This window comes from Strix aluco, chromosome Z (genome assembly GCF_031877795.1).
Source record: "Strix aluco isolate bStrAlu1 chromosome Z, bStrAlu1.hap1, whole genome shotgun sequence".
NCBI lineage: Eukaryota > Metazoa > Chordata > Aves > Strigiformes > Strigidae > Strix > Strix aluco.
In genome coordinates, this window is record NC_133971.1 from 16,043,900 (window position 1) to 16,055,514 (window position 11,615).

At 44.1% G+C, this 11,615-nt stretch overlaps 1 protein-coding gene across 2 annotated transcripts; it reads right to left on the reverse strand.

Moving 5' to 3' along the window:
* Positions 1 to 2,180: 2,180 nt before the first annotated feature.
* CRHBP (corticotropin releasing hormone binding protein) lies at positions 2,181 to 11,182 on the reverse strand. 2 transcript variants are annotated; one of them, XM_074812643.1, is made up of 8 exons: positions 11,073 to 11,182; positions 10,540 to 10,633; positions 9,748 to 9,905; positions 7,590 to 7,663; positions 7,453 to 7,511; positions 6,000 to 6,148; positions 4,557 to 4,674; positions 2,181 to 3,071 (listed from the first exon to the last, which is right to left on the reverse strand). In XM_074812643.1, exons 1-8 carry the CDS (start codon positions 11,151 to 11,153, stop codon positions 2,914 to 2,916), a joined length of 891 nt encoding a protein of 296 aa, XP_074668744.1. In that variant the 5' UTR covers positions 11,154 to 11,182; the 3' UTR covers positions 2,181 to 2,913. The 2 variants fall into 2 exon arrangements, with proteins under 2 accessions (XP_074668744.1, XP_074668743.1); XM_074812642.1 differs by having other exon boundaries at positions 7,453 to 7,663.
* Between the last annotated feature and the right edge of the window lie 433 nt (positions 11,183 to 11,615).

Genomic DNA, 11,615 nt, shown 5'->3' on the forward strand with positions numbered 1-11,615 from the left:
TCAACGTTAATTGTTAGTTTTGGTGATTTTGTCTACAATGACAGATGTCAGGGTTTCTAAATCCTGTACATACAATTTCTTCTCAAAACACACATTTCCATACAGTTCATCTTCAAATACTTTTGTTCCATTTTTATTGTTAGGAGCTGGATTTTTTTTAATTCTTAGGAGGCTTTTTTCTTTCCAGCTCTTGTAAGCCTCCAGGCCACAACCTTGTTAATTGATAAGTTCTTTTCCTGCTTCTTTCAATGGATATTCATTTTATTCATATATTTCTTATCTTGCTTTCTTTTTGTTTCTTTTACAAACTTTCAGTTGCTTTCCCCCCCCCCTCCTTGCAGTGCTTTTATTGCCTTGGTTTTCCTGTCTTTTCATTCACAAGGATACTTATTTCCTTACTTCTCCAGAACTAAACCCTAGAGGAGTTGTGACATTGTGGGCTGACTTATTGTGGCTGAAGTTCTGCAACTCCTGAAATGATGAGAGCTTCCATAAATACAGGTACACAGGTTGAAGTAACTATTGATTTTCCGTATGAGGTAGAGCTTAAAGCACAGACCAAAGAATGCCTAGCTGGCTGGCATCTGGGTGTTTCCAAGACAGTCAACAGAGTGGAGTGGTGTCATTGATGTTGCTGCCTAAACTTATGTTGATTAAAAGGAGTAGGTGAAGTGACAGCCAGTTCTGGAAAAACCAACATGTACTCATTACGCATGGAACAATAACAATAGATGGTGCTGTCCTACAGAGTGTCATTTTTCATTCTTTCTCCTTCATCTTTAACAGTAAGTTTTCTCAGTAATATTTCAGTAATAAAATATCAAATCTCTGAACATTAAGTATCTTTTCTAAAAGGTCTTGGTGTTTTGGAGGTATTTAAGTCATGTTAGGATTGAAAAAAAGTACCACATAAAGCTGAAAGGTGGGAAATACAACTATGAAACTGCATTAAGCAAGAGACTGTGAGTTTATCTTCATCAGTGATCTAGTCCTGAGCTGTTGGACTTGAAATCTGTTATTGAAGTTCCAACTCCTCCCATGATTCTTAGTGGCCAAGGAGTAGCATTTTAAAGACCTCTACATCTCTCCAGTTTGAAGGTAGCCATGTGGATAGGTATGGTCTGATATGGGAGCCTCCAAACTTGTTCCCAAACTGCCCAGTCCAGACTGCCCTCGTTCACTAAAGTGTGCCCAGGAGAGGCTGGTGGAGCTGGACATGGTTAGAGACACCCTGAGAGTGACAGGTACCCAGAAAGAATGACCTGAGTGGGATGTTGGGGGACAGAGATTGTTGTCTGTCAATGCAAGTTTCCTCAGGAAAAAAGCTATTTCATTGAGCCCTGATTTTTTCTCCTGATTTGATGTCTCTGGTGCTAGGTGGCCATGTCAGCACCGCCAGCACAGCACTGGGGGCCAGGAAGTCCATGGTGGGTCTCATGGGGCTGGTGCAGTAATGTGGTGGGTAAGGACCCCCCACTCAGACCCCTGAGCCAGGGCTGCTCCATACCTCAGGGTAGCCAGCAGCAGTTTTTTCTGATTTTTTTTTTGAACGGAACAAAACATTCCCGCCTTTTCCATAAACACGTCCCTGCAGGGTGGACATGCTCTCCCAAGTCTGACCAGGCTGCCAAACACATCCCTCTGTTCATGAGTCAGTCACCAAAACTGGGCTCCTAAAACCCTATACAAGGAGAGTCTGAGGCATCCTGCAGTTTTTACTCACTTCAGTTGGAGGGGATTAACTTCAGAGCTGCTGAATACTCAAGACACTTGATTTTTGGTGACTGACTATGAGATTAAGAGCCAGAAATCAGCACTGAAGATCTCAGGCATGCAGCTGGATTAATCAGTATGGACTGCTAATTGAAGAGCAGAGGAGGAAAAGTTTGCTCTCGTTATTGCCAGGTAGTACTCCCAGAAAACATATGAATCAGTCCATGTGCCTCCCTCGGAGCTAGGATACAACTTTGGTCCTCTGCTGCACTGTGCTTCCTAGAGCTCACCAGACTTACACTCCTGAGTCACCAAACATCTGGAAAAAATTAATCTATATTTGTATATACCTGCCTCCATGGGTAAGCAGGACACCTGACCAAAAACCTTAAACAGAGAGGGTGCCAGTAAGTGTACAGCTGGAACGTACTCCACGTGAAGGTGTATGCAACATTGGCAAACCAAAGTTCTGCCCATAATGTTACTTTAATAGTCCACAGTTTTACAGCAACATATGTTCAAAATGATCATTTCCAGAAAACTGCACAAGACTTAGGAAGTTTAACCAGAATGTTAAAAGAGCTCTTCAGAAAAATGCAACGTAATAACATTTTGCCAACTCTTTGGATGTATTTATTTATGCTTGGATTTGTGTAAGGAAGTTTCTATGCTATAAATTTTTATTAAAAACATGTCATTAGAAATAAATAGTACATTTATAATCATAAACAAACTAGTAGTTTTTCCACACACTAATGTTGAGTTTACTCTACAAAACGGGAAGCGTATTCCACCATCTATTTTTTTTGTTTATACCTGATATAAAAGGATAAAGTTGCTGCATGAAGTTTATACTTATTGTAGGTTTCCTATGTCTCACACTAGATAAACAGAGGGTTTGTGTCTGTTTTCCTAATAATATTTGTATGGGAAACACAGCCTTCTGTTCTTACTATTGATTTTGGATGTGGTAAATGAGCTTAAATACTTCAGAAAAACTATAATGATAATAACGAAGATTAATATATTGGTTGCTTTTTCCTGCTTGCTCATGGGAATGACTGATTTTTATGGAAAAAGAAATATGCTTGTACCATAGAAAGGCTCAATAATATCAGCTGGTTAAAGGAAAAATACAATCTTTTTAATTCACCAGAACCTTATTTTCATTATCTATGTGAAAATGTGTGGCCTGGTTTCTCAGATACTAGGAAAGCAGAATTCCTCAATGCTGTTCTCCTTTCTGTTTTCTGCTTCCTGCAGATCAAGTTGATGATATTCAAATGTCACACGGTTGATGTGTTTGCCACTGGAGACCATTCGCAGCACAGTATTGTCACAGCCAATCTTCATTTGGGCTAGTTAGGGAAAAGAGATGTAGAGGAGATACAAAGATACTCGTATGTGAAAGAGAGGGAAAAGAGATATATAGTGTTGGGAATTACAAAGCATGATACATATACAATTTTGGAAACAAAGCAATTTGTGTGTAGTAATGACTGGCCAGTGGTGGTATTGCTGACTAAATACCTTCTTTTGTATTTGTTAATTTTACTTTACAGTGGCTTGGGTATTTGATCAAATGTTGTAAACTTTGCTCACACAAATGCCCCTCTATTCCCATCCACCTGTAGTCTCACATATGCATAGATAGACATGATGCAGAGGTCTGTACATGTTTGCACTTGTGAAGGTATTGTACTGTTAGATACCATGAGTGATGGGTAAGGGTAAAGGCACCCTGTCCTGGAGATAGCCAAAATTAACAATATTGAAATGTTTCCTGTTAGAGGGATGCATAGTTTTGTGGGTAAGGAGGTTCTTCACAGTAACAAAGGCATGTGAAAGTTCCACCAAGACAAACTCAAATGGCAGTGCCCAGCATATGGACTCACTCTGGGGAAAATCAGGCAACCACTGCTTTAGATGATCCATTGGAGCAAGGGTTTGGCAAAGCCTGTTTCATTTGGGCAACTTGGAGCACCTTCCTCACTGCAGGAGAAATCTGGTGGGAGAGCAGGGACTGCTGAGATGGGATTTCCCTTCCTTCACACTACCAGGAAAGCACATTTTAATCTCATCGCAGTGCTCAGTATTCACTCAGCACCAGTGCTTGCCAGTTGAAGCTTTGAACAGTACCTGAACCATTAAGCTGTAGTGTGATGAAAGGCAAGGGACACCACAGGGGTGAAGTGCCAGGCCCATTCCTGCTCTCCAGCCCTGCAGAAACACCACTTCTCTGGTGCACCTGTTCATACTCTTGAGGTACAACACATGTGCCACAGGGCTTAGTCTGTCACATCGCTGCAACTCTTTGTACTCTGATGTACTGCATATTAGGGAAACCTTTATATGGGGAGAAAGAGGTCACCAACCTGGCATGATAGTGAAACAGGTTCAGAGCTCCTCCAGGGTTCAAAGCAGACAGTGGGAGCTCTGGGGCTTTTAGGATATGTGTTACTCCTGCAGCAGAAAAGGAGGCTTTGGAAGCACTGAGCAAGTGAGAAAACACTCCTTAACTGAAAATGTAAATGCTCTGCCTTCATTTGTTACAAATTTCCAGGCTCATTTATCTGTTGATACTCTAAGAATCATATGTGTCATAGGACAAGCATTTTAAAAATATGTGTAACTTAACTTTGTTATAATGATTACTTCAGGGGCAAGTAAAGGCGGCAGTGGGTGTGCTGTATCACACAGCCCAGCCACAGGCTCAAATAGCTTTAGCTCTCATGTGAAGTTCACCAGTGTAGCAGGGAATCCGGGCTGGGGGGGGGCTCTGCATGACTCCCTCTGGTTAATTATTTTATCACATGGAGGTAAGTGGAAGAGGGAGTTCTTACCAGACCCGTGAAAGGAGTGACAGAGATCAGCTAGTGGAAACATCTTGGATGGATCTAAGCCAGTTCCTCCTAGCAGCTCTACAAAATCTCCCACTCCTGCACAGCCTGCTGATGGTTTCTAAAAAAGCAGAAATTAAAAGTTATTTATCATTTATCTTCAAAATGTAGCAGTTGTCTAGACACAATCGCAGCCAACAGTATGTTTTAGAAGTCCTCTGTGCTCAAACTGGTGTGAAATCAGGCTGTTCTCATTCTGAGCAACACTACTTCAATTTGACATTAGTTAATTTCCTTAAGGGATTCCAAAGAAAGACCTAAGTAGGTTCTGAAAATTACTGACAAGTAGTTAACGTGCTGATTCAACTGCTTTTAGTGCAGATAAGCAATCTGATTCTGGATGCTTAGACACGTAATCAAATCAGTACAGGCATGGGCTGTATGTGTGCCCACACTCAGGTGGCAGGCAGGAACTTCAGTTCCACTATAGCATGCTAAAGTGTGCTATTCTGGCAAAATTTAGTTAAAGTAGAAATTAACCAAAGGAGTAGTTTTGTATGATGACAATGGCTCACTGTATATTAGACCCACAAGTGTTTTTTTCCTGAAAATTAATGCTATTTGCCAAAAACATCTTGCATGGACACTTTGTGCACCTTTGGACCGTCATCCATATACTGCTATTTAAGTGCCCAATTTCTTTATTGTTCTCCTGCTTTTGTCCCTTTCCTGCCCAGTGCTGAATAACTCAAAACACACTTGCCCATCTCTCAAAGCCTCTTTGCTCAGACAATGGCAGTCCCTGTGAAGGACCTCGGTTGCCAGTCTCACTGGCAGCAGAAAGCAAACTTTCTTGCTCCTATCCTTCTGGATATTTTGGAATTTGCCACCAACAGCTCTTGTCCTCTCATGTCTGTTCATCACCAAGCCCTAAATGCTGTGGCTAAACCCCAGCCCTGTGCTGTGCATCAGAGCAGATGGAGCAGAGGATGCTCAGCATGCTGAGTAGGGAATCAGTTGTAAGCACTTTTGTAGTTTCTCCGTGCTAATACATCACTATTGAACCTGAGCATCCTTTCCCTGTTCAGAGTAGTTGCTCCTTTCATTAGTTCAAATACAGACAGGCAGCTCTCAGGGAGAGCACTCCTTTCTTTCTAAGGAAATTCTTACCCTTTGTTATGGGAAGCAATATTTACATGCATTAATGGTAATTTGCATAATTTGATTGCCTCTGCAACATTACAGCGACAACAGACAATAGCGACAGAGACGGACAAGCTCTCATCTCTGGGGGGAAACCAGAGCCCTCAGCATGTGTGCACATGGTCCGGAGTGCATGTGCCTTAGCAGCCAGCGCCACCGGCTATACCTGCTTCAACACTTTCCCTCTCCTGTGCCCAGGAAAACTGCACACTGTAGCGATTTCCTAGGAAACAAACAACTCACCTTTAAAAAGAGGCCATTTAAATGTCCTAAGATAAGATCAGATATTTTTATCACCACTGGGTAGATTATGGAGAAGCTGCAGTTTCTGTGCTGATGAGGAATGACCATGGTAAACCTTCCCGAGGGAGTTTGAGAGATGACATTGCAAGCTGGGGCACAGGAGAAGGTACAAGAGTTACTTGTGCAGTCATCACTGCATGTAGCAAAACAATCTACTTTGAGTACTAGCAAAGAACAGATGATTTAATTACCGTGAGTTACAACCAAATGCTGAAAAATATGCATATGGCATTTTCTGGTGTTCTTGCATAACATTTGTTCCCTAAAAATTCCCTGCCCATTACTTACCATGTAGCATGAGGTCTGGCAGAACTTGCGGGTGAAGCAGTCAATGGTGAGTTCACACCCCAAATCCATACATCAGGGGTTCATGTTGTTGAGGCCTTGTTCTGTTTGCCAGTATGAAGGAGGCTAAATATGGATGTGGGACTTTTGTTTAGCTGTGAATGGTTAGTGCCTGATATTGCCAACAAACTCCTAACTCCTCTTAGCTGGAGTTCCTTATCTTGCAAAAAATCCCATTGAAACTATGGCGGGTACATGCTGATTTTATCTTAAAGTTGAAACTTAATAGTTCAGGTAAGGGAGTAGCTCATCACCTGCATGTGAGGCCCAAGGGATCCTCCACTCAGACCTGGAGGCCTGCAGCTGCTTCAGCAGGCCGGTAAAGGACACAAGCCAGCTCCAGCAGCTGCACACAATAGTCACATCCACAGGCATGAAGCCACATCAGCACGGAGACCCAGCTTGCAGGCCTGTGTCTGAGCAACTCTGAGTAAGCACAGGGCAGAAATGCCATCATCTTCATCCTTCTCAAGGTAAGGCAGCTAAATCAGACTGGCTTGAACAATAATTATTAAGTGTCCTGTCCGCTCTTGGAAAAACTATGCAAGTGACTATTATTTGTGCCTTGTCAGCTCACAGGCTTAGGGAAATAACTTGCAAATAGATTCTTGGGATCATATAACACTCATAACTATCACATAACAATTCATTGCATTGTTTTTGCTGTCAAAATTTTTCAAATATTTTTTCCTCATTGTTCACCCAGATCTAGAAAATGCTGAGTTTTAACTCTCTAAATGAATACTATTTGTTCTAGCCAAATGTGTTGGAACATGACAATATTAGCTTGGAAGAGATCTTCTTTGAAAGAAAGAGCCTTCTGGTCCTGAATATTGAACCTATGCTTGAGTTATCTCTTACACATCACTCACTTTTTTTTTCTTGAGACACACAGTGGACCTGAGTCAAATCCTCAGGCATGCAGGTGTGCGTGGCTCTGCTGACATTACCAGAGCCATGTCAGAGCCATGTCAGTGCAAACCAACACATTCATTTTGCTTCCTGCCCCAAACACAAGCCCTTTTAACAGTATAAAATGCAGACTTACGGAAGAGGTTGGTGTTTTTCTTGACTGTGATGGTAAATCCATTGCCTGGCTGGTGAATCCTGAAGAAGATCATTGCCACGTTCTGTGATGACCTGATGCTCCTCTGAATATTGCCACTTTCACAAAAGTCAATGTACCTTTGGGAAGTGGGGAGGGGATGGTCCAAGGAACTAGGAAATTTCTCTCCTTTGAGTATCCAGCCATCAAATACCTACAGGGTTCAAATAATTGAAAACAAGGCTTTTGCTTATTGATCTGTTAGCAGAGAACAGAAACATGAAGTATTACAGAACCTGTTTTATTTTGACACCAGATGGGCTGTTGAAATCCACTAATTAAAACCAGAAATTCTTCGTATTTATCAATTTTGTAGCATTTAACTAATTATTCAAGCTTCAATTCGTATTTAGGAAAGGGATACAAATAAATTTTAATGCTGTCTTTATTTCCTTCAGGTGACAATTTTGGTGACTTTTTTTAGAGGGAAGCAGTCCTTTTCACTCCAGCATCACCACATTTGCATCAGTTTTTTTATTTCTTATTATTTCAATTTCGTTGTTACTAAGAGAAGTTTTTGACCAGCTTCATTTGGAAGCCACATGAAACATAAGTCACCCTCTCAAACTCTGGTCATTAAGTCCATTGATCTGACCTGTCATTTTCCACCATCATGTTTCGCGGCTTGTCATTAATCGGCCCAGAGGCCTTCCAGAGATATTAGAATATAATGAAGCTTTGGGGAGGAATTACTGGGAGAGGTATTGCTCTCTCCTGGATCTGTTCTTTCAGCTCATCCTAACTACTAGAAAGCAGAATAAATGCTCCCCACTCGGCTGAACCTTAAGCAGCAACCTCTACAAATCTTTCCTTCACAAAAATAGCAACAATTTGCCCTCACCATCTTCAGGGAAATGTGTCAGAAATATGTCAGAATTAGAAATCTGTATTAACTCTAGCATAGCTGTGCAGTTGCCTGCCTTTCTGTTTCAATTCCCTCCTAGCCATTCTCACCTGGTAATTCCTTCTATGCTCCAGTCAATACTTCAAAAATCCAAGGACCAGATCCTGCCATTGCTTCAGTGACTAATCCTAATGTGAATATGTGTGGGACTTCCCCATGAAAAAGCTGCAGGATCAGTCTCTGGATTTGCTAGAATTGTAAATTTTCAGAAGTAATGAGATGTGGGTGTTCAAATTACACCAGGGAAAAGCTGCCTGTATAAATATGATAGTATAATGCAGAAACTGGGGACTCCATGATCAAAGGAAGGAAATCTCTATAAAGCCTCAAAGATCTCTTGGCATTTTTCCAGCCTCCATAAGTGGCTGTAAGTCTAGGTACAAAATCCTTGGACCCACAAGAGGCTGAAATCAGCCTCCCTGTAGCAACATGGGGAGAGATTCCAGCCACAGGTATGAGATGGAGAGACAGGATTCCCAAGGGTAAAGGGAGTGGGGGAACAGTATTTCTTCAAGAGAGAGAGACAGAGAAAGCGCTGAAAGGCAGCTTTCCTCCTTCTCCTCCTCCCCGGAGTTCGGCTTGCCACTGGGTGGGATGGGGCCTGTGCTGTGCACAGCCACCGCAGTGCAAAGGGCAGAGCGCAAGGTAAGGGGACCAGTCAGGGGCCGTTGAGCCTCCTCTTCTCTCCTGAACCAAGTTCAGATTTTGGTCAAGGCTTCTGCCTGCCAGCAAAATGCACTGGTAAAGTTTTTTGGTACTGGAATATAAATAGCTCTGAGTCATGGACCCCTTTCTGTTCAGAGCCAATGTCGTGAAAAACTCTAGCAGAGCCATTTGAAAGAAGGCCTGTAACAATCCGCTCATGAATAAGCTGATGCTAAGTGACCTGTGAGTGGAGGTCCTGGAGCAGTAACAGCTGTTCAGAGAGTGGTATCATTATCTGCAGGGCTCGTGTGATTCATGGTACAATGAGAAAACCCTCTTAACGGGGCTGAGGGGCTTGGCTCATACTGACCAAACTTTTCAGTTGGTCCCCCAGGTATGGACACTCAGTTCAGAGGAGCCAGTGCTGCAGTTTGGAGGGGGATCCTCAGCCTGCATCTGACTTTTCTTTAGGGGGGTGGTGATGGTGGGGGGATGTACCCAAAGTGCCTCAGGGAGGAGGAACAGCCATCCCAGAGGTGGCTGCTTTGTAAAAGCCTGTTCTGCACATGCAAACACATGCATGCTCGCGTGCACATGCATTTGTCTGCTCCTTCCACAAGTAGCAAATGCCTCACATGTCAGATGAGAGCAGGGAAGGGGAAGCGCAGCAGGACTTGCCAACTTCTTACCTTCAAGAAATCGCCTCCTTGGCAGTCAATGTTTACAAAGTCGTAGTCTATCGTGATGAGCTCCTCAGGCTCCCCAATGAAGAAGGTCGCGCAGTGCAGCTGTGGTTGGTCTGCAGTGAAGGTGAACTGCCCCTCTATACTCAGCATGTCAATACACCCTGGAGAAATAAGAGACATCAGGCTGCTGCCTCAGCCTGCTGTGGAGGGAGACCCAGCGCTGGCTCCCACGGTGCAGGGAAAAGGGGAGCGAGGAGAGACCCCCACACTGAGACCCAGCTGGCAGTGAGGATAGGGAGACCCAGCTGAAGTCTGCTGAGCATTGGAGGATGAATAGTAACTCACAGGTGTGGCACAAGTGTGCAATCGAGGGGTGCAGGGGGGGATGACACATCAAAGCATCTCTGAGCAGAAAACTCTCTGTGTGTGTATATGCACAAACGCACAAACACCCCGTTCCTTCAGATTTGTCTCTAATCACAGTTTTTCCATATGACCAATTCCCTGGAGATGTGACCCTACCCAGGGACACGGGTGGATGATCCCCATCTTCTTCCCATTATTGGAGACCCTCAACTCTGAGCCCCCACCTCTTTTCAGAGCCCCATTTTGATCCCTCTGCCTCAGCCACAGTTTTTCTGAGCTTTTAACACTTTGTCCTTCTCCCCTATGTTGCAAAAACAGCCTGCAGCTCTGTCACTCCCAAATAGCTCCTTTCCCCTCCCTGAGTCCAGAGGTCCCCCCAGGACTCTCCCACCCATCAATGGTCCCCACCAGAGCACCAAAGAAACTCACGGAGTGACCGCCGGTAGATCTGCCCTGCAGACAGCTCTCGCTTCAGATCTTCGCTGAGGAGTAGGAAGGGCTCATCTTCACTGGCATCCCTCACCTGGTGAAGGAAAGAGGGCAAGAAGAGGCTGGGACAAAGTTAAATGCAGCCTGCTCCCTGCCCCTCTCAAAAACAGGCACCAGCAGATTACATCCCTCCTCCAGAAACAGTGCATCTGTGGAAGAGCTCAGTCAGAAAGCTGCCAACCTGCAGTAGAGGGGAACAAACCTGGCACCTAAGAGGTGAGCCCAGCAGCTCAGTGCACAGTGAGTCGGTTAAATCCTCAGCAAAAAAGTAAGTTTGAGAAAAAGGAGGATAAACAAATGAGGGGGTACACAAGCGTTGCATTAACATTACCCAGGTGAAAGTTTAATGCAGGAGGAGCGGGAATAGGAAGGGAGAGAGCAAAAAGCATGATGCTTGAAAGCTGGGAGTACAAGTTAGAAGACAGCAGGTAAAAGCACAACGAGGCACTTTAGTCGTCAGCCCAATTGCTCACCTCTAGGTATCTGGTTTCTCCCTTGGAGGCTGCCAGGAAGATGAGAACGAAGTGGCATTGAAACTGGAAAGCAGACGGCATGCTGACACCTCCTCTGGCAGCTCTCCCTCTCTCCCTGCGGCCAAGTTTCTGCTGGTCTGCGCCAGTAGGCAGGAGCTGCTGGGGTATCTTGGAGAGTCTCTTTTTATAGAGCTGTTGGGAGGGGAAGCACTTGGTCCCTGTACTGATAGGGTAACCCATGGTAACTGAATTCCTCTTGCAGTGACACAGTACGTGGGCATGACGAGGGTCCAAATCACAGCCACAAATTTTCAAGCTGGTCGAACTCCTCTTGCTGGCAGATGTCTTTTCTACTTATCTGTCTGGTGGAGCTGAAAAGCTCTGGGGAGGAGAGCCTGTTGCCGTGCAGACAGGGCACTCGCACAATGTGTTTATTTCCAGTTACTTCAAATTGAGGAATGAGGAACATCCCTCTCTCCTTCTCTTCTGCTTTCTAGTCCCAGGGCATTTCAGACCTGCAGGGCTCCCTGCCTCCTTGCTGCT